Source organism: Pristis pectinata, chromosome 30 (genome assembly GCF_009764475.1).
Source record: "Pristis pectinata isolate sPriPec2 chromosome 30, sPriPec2.1.pri, whole genome shotgun sequence".
Taxonomy (NCBI): Eukaryota; Metazoa; Chordata; class Chondrichthyes; order Rhinopristiformes; family Pristidae; genus Pristis; species Pristis pectinata.
The window spans coordinates 7,571,381-7,587,211 of record NC_067434.1 but is presented as its reverse complement, the minus strand read 5'-3'; the positions used below and the strand labels follow the sequence as shown (position 1 = coordinate 7,587,211).

At 43.9% G+C, this 15,831-nt stretch overlaps 1 protein-coding gene across 2 annotated transcripts; it reads right to left on the bottom strand.

Moving 5' to 3' along the window:
- Positions 1-2,114: 2,114 nt before the first annotated feature.
- On the bottom strand, positions 2,115-15,617 carry LOC127584779 (GRIN2-like protein). 2 transcript variants are annotated; one of them, XM_052041758.1, is made up of 2 exons: positions 15,460-15,617; positions 2,115-9,850 (listed from the first exon to the last, which is right to left on the bottom strand). In XM_052041758.1, exon 2 carries the CDS (start codon positions 9,834-9,836, stop codon positions 8,013-8,015), a length of 1,824 nt encoding a protein of 607 aa, XP_051897718.1. In that variant the 5' UTR covers positions 9,837-9,850; positions 15,460-15,617; the 3' UTR covers positions 2,115-8,012. The 2 variants fall into 2 exon arrangements, with proteins under 2 accessions (XP_051897718.1, XP_051897717.1); XM_052041757.1 differs by lacking the exon at positions 15,460-15,617 and adding an exon at positions 15,166-15,349.
- Between the last annotated feature and the right edge of the window lie 214 nt (positions 15,618-15,831).

Here is a 15,831-nt window from a genome sequence, read left to right as displayed (position 1 = left end):
TCATGATGTCTTGTCCTTGACCCTCTGATAATACAGTTTGTTTGTTATGTCAAGACCATGCTCCAAGTATTTTGTCAGGAGAAGGACCCCATTGCAGTTAGCCTTTCCAGCTCAATCACGCCTTGCCAGAGTTCTGTCTCTTACCATCTTGTGTTGAAGTTGCCCAGGACGCTCAGTTTGTCTCCCTCTGGGATGTGGACTGGGGTTTTTTCAAGGTCAGAGTGGAAGTCCCCTTTGACCTCACCTGAAGCTCCCAGGGTTGGTGCGTGTGCATTGATGGCCGTGGCTTGTTGGTTCCAGTTAGAGTGAACTGAAGGGTTATATAGTAGGGAACTGCTTTAGTGTGCACCTGGAGCCGGAGATTAGGAATGGGGTCAGCTGTGCGGCCAGAGTCAAAGACCAGGAGTGGGCCAGGCATGTGGCCGGACTCCGGAGCTGGTACTGGAGCATGTGCTAGAGAATGGTTAAAGGGGTGAGAAGTGAGGAGAGAGGCAGTGGCGAGGTTCCTGCACCTGTCCTTTGGCTTGGCATTGTCCTTCACATACTTCGTCTTGCTTTCCCATCATATCCCGAAATCCTCTCAGATTGTCATTATCAATGTGATCTCCCAGATTAGTTTTGATCATAGAGTAAGTTACAGTCTTTTCTCTGATTGCCTGATTTTTGTTTTCCTGTGATTATTGCATCTTTTACGTGATTGATGATGATCAGGTGAGGCTCAGTTGGATATACAGGTGAATCAGAAAGTGGGTGTACAGCAGGTAGGTTTATGGCACCTGTGTTTATAGGAGCATGTGGGTAGTGGCCAAGTGGGTGAGGAGATGAAAAAGTGGGTGAGTCAGCAGTACTGAGTGTTGACAGATGGGGAGGTGAGTGTTCGGACAGGAGGGCATGTCAGCAGGTGAGCAGGTGAATCTGGGAGCAAGGAGGGTAGGTGGTAGTGTGGGCAGGTGAGCAGGACGTTATATTGGTGAGGATAAATGGGTGTGAGGGCAGGAGAGTAGGTGGTGAGTGGTTGGCTGAGAACCTGGGAGTGTGGGCAGGAGGGTAGGTGGGTGTGTGTTCACAGGACCAGGTGAATGTATGGGCAGCAAGGTGTGTGGGAGGGAGGGTAGCTGGGCCTGGGGCTGCTGAACAGGTGGGTGAGTGGGCAGAGGGCTATGTGGGTAAGGTGAAGGGTGTGGGGGCAACAGAGCAGAAATGTGGATCAGAGGGTAGTTGGGTGAGAGGGCAGGTGAGCAGGTAGGTGTGTGAGCAGGAGGATTGATGTGTGTGGGCAGGTAAGCTTGTGAACAGATGGTAGATGTGTGTATGTGCAGGCAGGACAATAGGTGGATGTGTGAGCAGGAGGTGGGATTGTGGACAGGTGAACAGAAGGTTGTGTGGGAAGAACAGTAGGTGGCAAGTAGGCAATGAGCAGATGAGTGTGTGAGCAGGAGATTACATTGGAGTGTGGGAAGGTGAACGGGTGTGTGGGGAGGATGGTAGGTGGTTGTACTGGTAGGTGCCCGGATGAGTACGTCAGCACGTGAGGAGGTGTGTGTTTGAGCTAGTGGTGAGTGGACAGAATGTGGGTGATCAAGTGAGCAGGAGGGTCAGGGGTGTGGCAGCAGGAGGGTAGGTGAGCATGTGGACAGGTGGGTGTATGGGGAGGTGGGTAGAAAGGTGGGTATACGATCATTTTAGTGTCTGAGCAGCTTCATATGTGGGGTGGTGGATGTGTGAGCTGTTAGGTGTAGGTGCTAATCAAAGCTTTAATGAACCAGCCAGTCCTTTCCTACAGCAACAGACAATCTGCTGAAGGAACTCAGCAGGTCGAGAAGCATCCGTGAGGGGAAAGGACTGATGCAAGGGTTTCGACCTGAAACATTCCTCCAGCAGACTGTTTGTTGCTTCAGATCCCAGCATCTGCAGTCTCTTGTGTCTCCAGTCCTTTCCTACATGTTGATTCTTGAAATTATTATCATGTTGTGTTCCTACTGTTCATCTGTGGAAAATCACTGGTTCAATGCCACACCATAATACCAATACACCACTTCACACTTTTAATGTTTTTATTGATAGCAACTTTCTTTAAAACAGACAAAACATAAACCATTATCATCAATGACAAACTAAGACTTTGTCATTACTAAACATCTGATAAAACTCACGAACAGTAAAACTCCGATAATCTGCTATCCCTTTGTTTCGAAGTCCCAGTGAGGCAGCATATGGCTCACCGGTGCTGTGTCCCACTCTCCCTTTAACATCCCTGGGTCCTGGTTCCAGTGCTCTCTTTGACACACTGGGGCTCTGGTGGCAACAGCCCCGTGAAACACTGGGCCCCATTTCCCACGCTCCCTTTAAGCTCACAGGGGACCCATTTTCTGTTCTCCCTTTAAACTTAGGGTTCACAACTTGTGTAACATAAAAAATGAACTAAAGTCTGTTAGAATACTAATAGAATAATATCCAGTAGCCCAGAAAATCTGCTACTGGCACCACCAAGCTTCCAAGTGTTTCAGATTAATGGAGTTTTACTGTACTCACAAAGAAGTCCTTCAATTTGACAACTTTGGCCAGTGCTGTTTAAGGGGCCTTGGTTACATCTTAAGCAAATCACACTGATTGCCAAAATCACAACCATCATATAGGCTGCCTGACCACAGAGGAAAAGGTCGATAATTCCATCACATTTTAGTCTAAACTGAACACTCGAATTCCTTGAGTTACAATCTGGTGGTTATGTAGGGATTCTCCAGAAACCCACTTAAGTGGAGTTTAATTACACAGTGAGAGAGGACCTCATTAGCTGTGTGCATTCATGCTGCCTGCTGTTTTAGTCCTGTGATGATCACTTACACACTAGTGGAAACAGTATGTTTCCACTACCTTGAGGTATTAGGTACCACTGTAAGGCAGGTTCCATACTGTGTACTGGGAGTCGAAATTCCTCAGACTTTGTCACCAGCCCATCATCAAAGGTAGTTCCTGGAAACAGCAGACACCCAACATAACATCCATCACAGTTGCAAGGAATTACACCCTATTTGTTTCCCAATACCCTCCTGTCTCCTGCTGATAGATCACTTTCCATACTACAGGTCTAGAAATGTGGGCCACCCCAGGAACATCACCTGAATTGAGTATCTTTGCTTATCTCTAGTGTATTCAGGCATTGACTGAAAGGAGCACTAAGAGCAGTTGTGGTGCTTCATAGGATAAAACGGGGGCATATGGTTGCTCTTCTGAGGGTGCAGGAAGGCATGGCCTCAAAAGTAAGCACATGGGTAATAAAAATAATAGTATGCCATTCAGTTCTTTGCCCCTGCTCTGGCTCATTTTTACTTTCATGCACTAATCCCATGTCCCTTGATTCTTTTAATGTCCAAAAATCTATGGATCCTGCCTTGAAGATACTCAACTAAATTTCTCATAGGATCCCAAAGACTCAGTGTACTGTGTGTGAAGAATGAGGGGTGATCTCACTAAAACATGAAAGATCCATAGGGGGCATGAGAAGATAGATATTAAAATGATTTCACTTATGGGAGAATCTTGAACGAAGGGACATTGTTAACGGGATGGCCATTTAAAACTGTGTAGGAAATTCTTCTCAGAGAAGGTAGTGAATCTCTGGAATTCAGGATTGTGGAGGCCGGATCATCTGGGGCATTTAAAGACAAGGTAGCTAAACCTTTCTAAGATCAGGGAATTGAGGGCTGTGGCATAGGAGATGAGGCCTGGGGCAGAACAGCCATGTTATATTGAATGGTGGGGCAGACTTCAGGCCAAGTGGCTTACTCCTGTTCCCATTTTCCTGTATTTTTCTTATGAAATTTCTTCTCATCTCAGTCTTGAAATGCCAGCCTCTTACTCTGAGACTGTGACTTCTGCTTCTAGATGCCCCAGGAGAAACATCTTTCATGTAAAATCCCTGTCTGTTTCAATGAGATCACCTCTTGTTCTTCTAAACAAGGTTGGCAGGCTTTTAGGGAGTGCCCTCTTCTGCACCATCAGAAGGGTTGGCCTCTAAACCCTTAGAACAGCATCTCTCATTTCAATCTTAGGGAATAGGAGGGAGTGCTTTTCTAAGGATGCATTAGGGCATGTTTTTCTAAGAGTACAGCAGGAGGGGCTTTTGTAACCATGCTGGAGGAGGTGCTTTTCTAAGAGTGTAGGAGGGGATGCCTATTTAAGTGTGTGGTAGTGGATGACCAATAATGCTCCCATTACTTAGCCCCAACAATGTCCTAACTGTGAGAGGGGCATCTCCTGCACCAGTGTGTCACCAGTTTTGTGCTAGTTTTGCAAGCTCACAGAGAATGGGAAATAAACTGCATAAACTCATATCATGCTACGCCCTTGCTGTCAGATAAGGAGATTTTATTCCACCCTTAACTCTGAATTTAAACATGGATGGCAGAGATACAAGATGAAAGAACATTGTTTATCCTGCAGTGCCCCCAACCCTCCATTCTCAGTCCTTTAATGTTTCATCCAAGCTGCATGGAAGTGGCTCCTACTTTAAGTTGCTGTGATAAATGCACATCTTTACACAAGCTCTGCACATGTGACTGCCTCATGGTGGAATCAAAACAAAAGCATCATTGTAACATGCATCTTTGCCAGTACCTGCACCTCTGTCACAAAGGTGGCTGCAATCCTTTCACAAAGAAAGGTATATAGGCCCGAGCCTGTGTTCATCCTACTCAAGACACTTCCCATTTGAAAGAAAAAAAAATCCATTGGGCAGATTTTCATTGAAATTCTGGTTATATATTTTGATGGGACTCGCATTTGTTCTGTTAAGTTTTTGGCATGGGTAGTGATCACACTGGATCAATTTGGCTGAATGATCACACTCCCTTCTAAATGAACCACTCTGGGGAACTGAGTACTGTAAATCAAACGGATAATCCAACATGGTACTGAGTGCTGTACTGGCAGGGATGCTGTCTTCTAGAAGAACCATAAAACCAAAGATCCATTTGACCTCACAGGTGAATATATAAAAAATATCAACAAAGGCAGTAGAGCTCCCCCTGGTGCTCTAGCCAATATTTATCCCTCAAACGACATTACTGAAACTTTTGTCATCACAGGACTTATCTTTGCACAAGTTGGCTGTTGCATTTCCCAATTTATGACAATGAATGTTCCTCAAAAAGTACCTCAGTGGCCATAAGGACTTTGGGACATTGTGAGGTTTTCAAAGTTACTACATAAAAGAACCTTCATTCTACAAACACCAAGACAGCCATTCACTCATTGGGAGGAATAAATGAATGAGTAATGAATGCTGAACTCTATGTAACATACCATAGCTGGGAGAGCTAAGATCACAAGGAGCAGTAGCTGTGGATGGGTCAGAGGGCAAAAATAGGTGGTTTGCAAGTGATCTGTAAGTTGTAACACTCCATGTGCAAAATGAAATGAATTTAGATGTATACAAAAAAAACAGTAACCAATGATCAATTTATAATAAACACAACAAATATTTGCTGATACACAATATCATTAGAAATAAAAGTACAGAGAAGAAAATCTTTTTAGTTGTTCATCTTTAAGCAGGAATTGTAATTAAATGGTACCATGGCCAAATCAAGTTCCGTGCATGTTTGATTGCTATCTGACAGAAAAACAGCCCCCTAAATTAAGGTAGTCTTCACTTTCATGGCACTGTCTTTAGGAGATGTTGGTAATTATAGTCCCATAAACAGTTTCCCATACCACTTAAGACCTTACGTGATTATTAGGATCCACCCCTAGAGATTCACCAGGTTATGCTTTTTACACAAACTCCCAGATGTTTGCTTTATCCTGATTTAGATTCATCCTCCAGCTGTATCACCATTGTTCTGCTTCTCTTGTTAACTTAATATCATTATTTTTCTAAAAGTCTGTTTACACCATGTTATCCTACATCAACTTGACTTGATGCCTTTAGAAAGTAACATTCCTACCAAGACAGTTTTAAGAATGAATGATTAAGGAGGATGAACTTGAACTGAACCATTTAAATTAGTCTTTATGGATCAATGGTGATGTTCTCAACTACATCTATTGGATTGGCTGAATGTTTTACCTCATGGGAGGGATTACAAATGAAATGAGCTTTGTTATTGGACATTCCCAGCTTTTACATGAAGGTTATCTCTGTAATATTGTATTTCACACTTCTTTAGGAGGGCTTTGCAAAATGGAAATTACCCGCAAGTCATTGGTGGTTGAGAATGTAAGTAGTCTCACGAGTACTAGCATCACCTTGCTGAATATCTGCAGGTTTACTGTCATGTAATATTTGCTTGTGCAACTGTTGCTACCAACTGCAAACTCTAAAGATATAAGACAGACCTATTTTAATCTTCCTTATCTGTTCCTTAATTTCCCTGTCTTTTTATCTGATTGTCTCCTAAATCAGCTACAAACCACCCTTTTGGCCAACTTTGTTCATTCATCTTTTTCATAATTTTTGTAGGTAATTTTGTGAGCACATTAGAGCCCCCATCGTTCTCTATTGTCAAAACCCAATTTTCTATTAAATTCTTTTCCACATTTTAAAATATATTTCTTTTTCAGAAAAAATTACTGAAATGTTAATTATTTGTGCCTTTACATGATCAAATTATGATTATTGTCTTCTAACTTTGTTTTAGACGTTTAATGTTATTTCAGTACTGAGGACAGATTTAGTCAAAAGCCATCTTTAGCAAGCAACCCAATTCAAGGCTTCAGTGACTGACTGGCCTCCTGGGAGTGGAAAGTTTCCCCACCCCAGCCTTAGCTTTGCTGAAACTGTAAGAAGTGAGTTTTGAAGTTTATTTCAGAAGTTTAACTTTTTAACCTCTCAGCTGACCCAAACCTATTTACTTGTTGGATGATTAAAATTCCTGTCTTTAATCCAGGCCAAAATTAGTTTACAAATATGAAGTATTAATAGCTTGCAAACTAGAAAATTATTGTAAAACAGACTTCTGGCCCCTTCTGGGAGTTTAGTGTTTAATTCTGACTACTGCACTTTAGAACTCATGCCAAGGCCTTAATACAGGTGTAGAACATATTTATTAGAACGGGTACCAGAGATGAGAGACTTCAATAATAAAGAGTGGCTGGAGAACCTGTTTAGGACAGATTTGATAGAGGCGTTCAAAATCATGGTTTCCATGGAGTAAATAAGGAGAGGCAGACAGGTCAACTACAAGAGGTCCAAATTTAAGACCTGAGGAAATATTCTTTCATGTAGTAAATGTTCTGTCTGAAAGGCTGATGATAGTGGTCTCATTTTTAATCTTCAGTGAATAGTTAGATAAATGCTGAAACAAAATTTATGACTGCGGATGTGGGAGTAAATGGGAACTTCTGCCAAAGTCCCAGCAATTTACTGTGCGTGAATTGACCCTTTGTAGCTGTATGACACCATAATTCCATGATCCTGTGGAGTCGTAATTTACATGATTCCACCCCCGCCCCAATATCCTGTTTGTTCTGAAATGTAATATTAATCATAAAGATTTCTGCTTCATTGTCACACATTGTGGTAACTAACTGTGTCATATTACCATATGTTTGCAAGGATCACTGTTTAGTCAAAGATTACTATTCTTTCAGAGCACCAAAAAGAAAGTCCGGAAAAGCAGGATAGTTAAAAGCATTTTGCTAAGAATGTCCTTTTATCCTTATCCCAATACTCTTACAGCAGAATCATTTACATCCTCACCTACCTGAACATACAGCACCCACATCACACTCCGACTCAGACTCCCGCTTTCCTACACCCATCTCAGTAATTATAATTTTCTGGAAACTTCTGAAAACTTTACCTGCTCCACAACATCTCAATCAGCTACTCTCATAAATATCTTGAAAGAAAATCCATTTCTTAAAAAAAATACTCTTACTAAATAATTACTTCTTAATTTATGTGTCTGGGGAAAAGAAAAAAACTGCAGTTGTATTTTGTGAGTGCAGTTTATGTTTACTGTCCGCTGATAATGATGTTATTCACTCTTTGACAGTGAATGCAGCTGTCAATCAATTGCTGCATTGGATCGCACACAACATGTAGGATGCCTCAGAGTAGAGAACATCTTCCTAAAGCCTGGTAAATGTCTCTTCTCTTTTATTGGATGTTCCAGCACACATGTTGCATCAAAGTGAGGATCTGAATGCTTCACTGTCTTCTCAGCTGTGGATACTTTGTCCTTTTCATGTTGTTCAATCTGAATCTCCAGATGTTTCTGTATGGCCAGCCCAAGGACTTCAGGATCTACAGAGGCCCCATAAACTTCCCATGTCATCCCCTTGTCATCCCATTTTACTTCTCGGACTGGGGACTCCTGAATCTCCTGATTCTCTTCAAAGTTAACTTCTGGAAACATGTGAACCAAGCAACAATCAGTGGGAGACATTGGGCTGGTGCCTACTGACTTGCAGTCAACTGCAAAGGAGGTCTGTACCTCTGCATCTTTATGCTTCAGTTGATAATGAATGCCTAGGGTCAGATCTCTGATAGAAGTCATGGTGCACACATCTCGTGTTCTCACGTCCACATTATTATTTGGACTATTTTGCTGAAAATGATGAGGAGGGTTTTTCAGTTCCACTTTTATTGCATCTGAGACATTCTGAGGATTTACATCGATCACAGTGGGGACCACATTATTTCTTATGGTTCCATGGCATTTCAGAAGATGCCTTGTGTCCAAGCCGGATTCACTCACTGAAGACACCAACCGTGGGAATGCAAGAATACCTGAAACTGGCAGTGGATGGCAATATGGATTGATATTTCCTCTTCCAGAGTCACTGACAGAACTGACTAGCCTTGGCATAAGGTGAATAGCTGGGATTGGCAGAGAATGGCAGAAAGCAGGCGTAGTGTCCTCTATGTTCAGACCAGGTATCACGTGGCTTTGACGTCCAGTACAATTGTGATTGTTCATTAAACCATCTCCTTCCTCATATTCCACATTACCCTGGTCCTTGGTGATTGCCCCATTTCCTGTCATACAGTTATCTTGATATTGTCTGCCAGATTCTTGGACAACCACGACACCTGGATAATTGTGAGAACTCTCTGTAAACATGAAGTGGCACTGATGCATGGGACTGCATGCATTATTGATGATGCTATTAACTTGATGCTCAGGAGTGGTTGGACTCTCTCCCATAATTTCATGATGTTCATTGTCATTTTCACTCCCTGAAATACTTATCACTATTTTTTGATCAGAATCCTTCGTCATCATTTCACCTTGAGGAGTTACAGCACGGCCACTGTCAGGCACAGTAACTTGACGTTCTGCGGTGATCTGACTGTGCGCTACATTTTCTTGACAGCAGTTCTCTTTGTACCCACAGATGATGTCTGAGCAACTCCTGCACATCAACCTTGTCTGCAGTTTCCCCAGATTTGGGTCTTTGTACAACATTGCGTCTGTGTCCCTTCTTATGTCTGAGCTGCTGTTAGTACGGCTATTGGCATGGAGTTTTGCATCATCCTGAAACATTGGGGATTCAGATAAATGGTTGGGATCTGGGATGGAATTCATTTGGAAGCAGCTACACAAGGGGATAATAGTGAAATTATTCTGTGGCATGAAACATGACGAATGACAAGGGTATCTCGTGCCCGTTTCAACCGCGCTTCTTGGAGAGACAACACTGCTGACGGTTTTCCTCAGATATGGATTAGTCATTTTCCTTTCTTCCCTACTTTCCCTTCTTGGGAACAAGGTGTCAGAGGAGCTTTTTGAAAGTGGGAAACATTCTGCTTCCAACGTATTATGATACACTACATCTTGGTTTACCTGGAAAGCATGATCAGACGACCTTCGATTGTATGTGGCCATGCCGAATGGACACCCTGTCATGATGAGAATCAACAAAAAGAGAAATAGTTAGTTATGTGTAAGCATGTTATCCCTCTTGTTATAAGTTCAGATGAACAGTCAGCAGCCTGAAACATTAATTCTATTTCTTTTTCCACAGATGCTTCCAAAAACCTGCTGGGTGTTTCCAGCATTTTGCATCTTAGATTTTTGGAGGATTTCTCACTGGGCAGCAACCAGAAGCAGTTAATTGTCTTTTAATTTCCCATTCTCCAATCCATGGGCACTGAGACTCATGTGGTTTGCCCTGCTCAGCTCAGATCCATCTAAAGACTAGGAAGGAACTTCACCCAACTTTTCCTGATCCCAATGGCTCAAGTTTTACACTGTTTCATTTTGTTGTGGAAGCCAAAGAGATACAAAGCACCTGTTTAGAATTGTGTAATATTTAGGTTGTGAGAAGCCAGTATGGCTTTTCATGTCTTCCACACAGAAATACTTCACTGTCTCCCCATCACAGTGTCCTACCATTTCTTGAATGGTTCAGAGATTTTCCCCCATACCAACTTCCCAGGTATCCATCCCAAATTTGGCCCCATGTTTTAAATTTGCCATTGATTAGTTTGAACATGTATAGTACCTTCTTAATATCATGGTCCAGATTGGTCCAGATTGAAGTTATGATTGGGATTTATCACCTTTGTTTCCTGTAATTTATGAATTCCCCTCTCAGTTTCTTCCTTTCAAGGCTCCTCCTCACATTCTGAATTAAAATTTGTGACTAATCTATTTCAATAACTGAATGAAAATCAGCTTTATGGTCCAAGAAAATCACAGATTCCATGCTGGCAGCTTCTGAATAATCGTTCAGGTATTACATGTGACGCTGGTGTTACTGGGCTATAGATAGAAACGTACTCTGAACTCCGGATCCTGATTGCTGCTCACCGGCAACCTTGTATTTAGGGACGTTGTACTACTGAGGGAGGAAAAGACGTAAATCAATAGATTTATATTGTGCCCTTCATGGTCCTGTTAGGGCATCCCGGGGAGTTTTAGAAGTAATGAGGTAATTTGAACCGTTGGTGCAGTAATGCTGAAAAGAAAATTGCTAACCTTTTGCAGATAAATTATATTTACCCCAATTAAATTGGAAGAAAAGGAATATGTTGATGGGTTGGAAAAATCAAATTGATGATGACTGTGTGTTAATATGGTGCATTTTGGTGTGGTCTGTGATTGAGGGTGAGTGGCCCTGTGGGTGTGGCGTGTACATATGTTGCTAATGGTGTGTGTGTGTGTGTGTGTGTGTGTGTGTGTGTGTGTGTGTGTGTGTGTGTGTGTGTGTGTGTGTGTGTTGATACAGTCTGCAGGATTATATGTGTGAGCATGCTAAATGTATCTTTATGGTATATTGTTATCCCTATGATAATGCAGAGCATGCAGAAATATAAATTTGATCACTGGAGGGGCACCTTAAATGGATGCTTATATAATTGCTAATAACATTCATAATGTGCGTAATAATCATTGGTGAGCGAGTGCCCCTACATGTCATTCACCCCACTCCATAAGACCATAAGACAAAGGAGCAGAAGTTGGCCATTCAGTCATCATGCTCCTTCTATGATTTATATGTCAGTCTGCTTTTCTGTATGAAGAGTGTGTCTGTCTGGTGCCAGAATGATGGCGTGTCAGTATGATGTATGTGTATGAAATTCTGGTGGTTTCACTACAATGTATGTGTCTGTCTGGTGTGTCAATGTGGGGTCTATTGATGAATGCATCAGGTTGGTGTGTCAGTATGATGCACGAGTGGGTCTAGTGTGTTTTTGATACGCGGGTCAGTTTAATATGTGCATCACCATGATGTGTGTGTGTGTGTGTGTGTGTGTGTGTGTGTGTGTGTGTGTGTGTGTGTGTGTGTGTGTGTGTGTGTGTGTGTGTGAGTGAGAGAGAGAGAGAGAGAGAGAGATGTGTAAGAGAACACAGAGGTCTAGAATATTTAAAGGGAGCCACAGAAGATGGATTCTCTGTGAGTTTGGAGGTCTTTGGTGATTAATGGGGTAATTTATTTTCATGATTAGTTAATTTAGTTTTACAGTTAAATTCTGTTAACCTTGTAGTTTTAAATTGCAGTGATATGAAGTGTTAAACATTAGCCTTTAGTTTTCCATTTAATTGAGTAGCCAGCTAGACCTGTTTCATGGAAGTCATGTGACACAAAGGTACTGATACCTGGGAAACGAAATCTGTGGGCCAGTGAAAAACACCGTGTTTTTACTACACATGCTAAGTGCTGAGACTTCATGGAGGTCTGGGCAAAAGTGACAGAATTAAATAAATCGATTATATTAAGCAATTATTTTAAGATAGGCAGGGTAAGTGAAGTTTTGCAGCAGGATGAGTTATATATAGAGTCATAGAGTTGTACAGAACAGAAACAGGCCATTTGGCCCACAGTGTTCGTACTGACCATCAGTTACCCATCTACGCTAATTCCATTTACCAGCACTAGGTCCGTAGCCTTCTCTCCTTGGCAATTCAAGTGCTCGTCTGGATACTTCTTACCTGCTGTGAGAGTATCTGCTTCACCCTCCCCTTCAGGTAGTGCCTTCCAGATACCAACCACCCTCTAGGTGAAAAAAATTCTTCCTCCGATCCACTGTAAACCTCTTCCACTTCCCCTAAATCCATGCCCTCTAGCTTTTAGCACCTCTGTTATGGGGAAAAATTTCCTACTGCAGTGTACCCTCGCGCTACGGCAGTTCAGGTAGTGGAAATTTGCCCTAACAGAATTCACAAATCACTACCAAACAATCTGAGGTACAGAATAAAAATTCACTGTTACAGAACTTCTGTGAGAACAAAATAGCTAAATAAATACAACATGCGAAAGAAGCAACAAATTCTGTGGATTTTTGTCAAGGATTGGTGTTAACGTAAGATCCCAATACAGACGTTTTTCAAGGAACACCAACCCTCCGGAATGTCAAGGTCTACTGTATCTACCTTGTCTATGCCCCTCGTAATTTTGCTTAGCTCAGTCAGGTCCCTCTTTGGCCACCTCTGCTCCAAGGAAAACAAACCCAGTCTCTCCAGTCTCTCCTCATAAGTGAAAGGCTCCATCCCAGCAACATCTGGTTGAGTGTCCTCTGCATCCTCTCCAGTGCTATCACATTCTTCCTATAGTGTGGTGACTAGACCTGTGCACAGTACTCCAGCTGTGGCCTGGCCAATGTTCTATAAATCTGTACCATAACCTCCCTACTCTTATATTCTATGGCCCAGGTAATGAGGGCAAGTCTCCCCCATGCCTTCTTCACCGCCTTATCTACCTGTGTTGCTACCTTCCTTGTACACCAATGTCCATCTCTTCCTCGATACTCCCTGGAGCTCTACCATTCATTGTGTACGTCCCACCTTTATTAGTCCCCCCCAAAGGGCATCACGTCACACTTAACAGGGTTGAATTCCATCTTGCATTGCCCTGCCCATCTTATCAGCTGATCGATATCTTCCTGTAGCCTAAGCCTACTGTGTGGGATTGATGGTAACCACCTTTACTGTGTCTGCAGCTTGAGGAATTTCAGTTCGGAGTTGATGATCTGGAGTCCAAGATCTGGACACTGCAAATACATCAGGGAGAGGGACAGTTACCTGGAAACGTTGTTCCAGGAGACAGTCACGTCCCTCTCCTCAGTCAAGATATACAGGAGGTGTGAATGTGAAGGAGGCAGGAACCAATACAGGAGGCTCAAACCTTACACTTGTCCAACAGGACGGAGATTCTTCCAGAGATGACCCAAGAGGTTGCAGATGCTGGAATCTTAAGTAACAAACAATCTGCTGGAGGAACTCAGTGGGTCGAGCAGCATCTGTGGGAGGAAAGGAATTGTTGCTGTTTCGGGTCAAAACCCTGCCACAGGACTGAGAGTGGAGATAGGCCGTGTAAAGAGGAGAGGGGGGGATAGTGGTGAGACAGGGGCCACAGGACATACCTTCACCACCCACCCCCTCAGTCCACCAATCACCTCTGGCCCCTGTCTCTCCACTCCCCCTCTCCTCTATGTACTGGCCATCTCCCCTCTCCACTCTTGGTCCTAGAACAGGGTCTCAGCCTGAAACGTCGACAATTCCTTCTCCCCAACAGATGCTGCTGGGCGCGCTGAGTTCCTCCAGCAGATTTTCTTTCAGCTTGTGCAGATGAGCAAACTGACCACAGCACCATGGCCGGTGGGCCCTTGTGTCTGTCAGTGTGACCCGTGTATCATCCTGGAATGTCAGTACAATGTATGTGTCAGTGTGGTGTGTCAATCCAGTGTATGTGCATGGTGCTGTCAGTGTTATATGTCAGTGTAGTGTGAATGTTAGTAAAATATGTCAGTTTGGCGTTTCAGTGTGTTTACATGTCTTGTACGTCAATATAATGTGTCTCTGCGTGCTTGAGATGTCAGTATCGTTTGAGCGTCAGTGATGTCTGTCTAATGTGTCAACCTCGTATTTCAGGTGGCCGTACTCAGTCTGGTGGGCAGTATAATGTTTTAGGTCTAAGATGTATCCACAGAAGTCCGTGTAACAACGGGAAACGAATGTAACCAAACCGTGGCCACTCAGTATGGAACGTATCCATGGACGTAGTGGATGTGGCTCAGGTTCAGTCTGAGACGGTGAAATGGAGTCAAGACACAATGTAAGCTGTGTCGTGGTGGCAAAGTGATTGCGTGGAACAATCGAGAAGGACACGGAGCTGTGTCAGGGATGGAGTATCCCCGGGGAGGTGACCGGCGGTAAGACAGCCCTTGGGAGGGTTTGGGATCCGTGCACTCACACCAGCAACAGCTCGGAGACTCCGTGTCCGGCTCCATTGGAAAGGCAGCCTCCATTCCCGACCCAGTCCACCTCTGGCCCATCATCTGCGGGACCTTTCATTCCATCAACTCTCACCCGTTTGGAGAGCCCTCAGAGTCCCAGTAAACCGAGACCCACAAATTCCATCCCGAGGGGGATTAAACAGAAGAGCGTGGTGAGGATCTATTTGCCAAAGCAACAGGCCTTTTACCTGCTGGGAACACACGCACACAGAATAACGCTCCCGTCAGCGAACTGCAGCCCAACTCATACCCCGCGTCCACTGCTGGTCAGCGGTCTCAGTGGGGAAGATCAGGCAGGGAGCCCGTTTCAGGAATACCAGAGGTCGCTGACTATTCGACGGCTCCGACCCCACTGACAGCCTCTCGGCAGCAGCACCACATGAATGCACAAACACCAAACGCTCCGCACCTCAGCAGCCACCTGGTGCTCTGCTGGAGAAATCCCTTCGGCCCGTTACACCGGGAGCAGCACTCACCGCTGAACCGAAATCCAGGCAGCCTTGCAAATATTAGCATGAAGTATTGCTGTGTGTGAGCGTGTGTGCAGACTGCCGAGCTGAGTCACACGGCTCTCTCGCCCTCCTCCATCGCTCGCTCACACGATGCAGACGCAACGAAGAAAAGAGAAAATCAATCTGCTTTATCCGATTAAGGGAAATAGTGCCGCGCTCCCTCAGCCCGCTCCAGCGCCGTGCGCCGCCTCTCTGTTTCACATTCACTCACAAATTACACCCAAGGACTGGTTCACGTTGCTGACTTGCCATCCTTACCTCCCAGACACCTCCTCTGTGCCTCCTCGTCCGTCTCTCACTGCCTGTCACTTCCAATCAGTGTGGGTGAGACCTCTGGCTATTTCTCCGGGTTAATCTCTCCGCCTGATCCGTGTCGCTCTTTAACTCTGCTTTACTTTATTCTCCTGACCACCCACCGTGACGACCACCCACTATTGACTGAGCTTCCGCTCATATTTCTTTCGGTTTGTCAACATTTAGAGAAACGCACAAATCAGTCACTGGCATTTGAGAGGCAGATTTATTTAATGGCTAGACAAAATGGCCACTACAGAGCAAGTGCAATGAAAGTTCTATTCATTTGTTTTCCAGGATCTGGGAGCCCCGGGAAGTCCGGCATTAATTGCCCAT

What these genes read in the sequence shown, in the direction of transcription:
- LOC127584779 (XM_052041757.1), bottom strand. Translation starts at nt 15,205, where the DNA reads ATGCTAATATTTGCAAGGCTGCCTGGATTTCGGTTCAGCG. An exon ending in GCCTGGATTTCGGTTCAGCG is followed by an intron (nt 9,851 to 15,165) that starts GTGAGTGCTGCT and finishes TCATCATGACAG; the next exon opens with GGTGTCCATTCGGCATGGCC.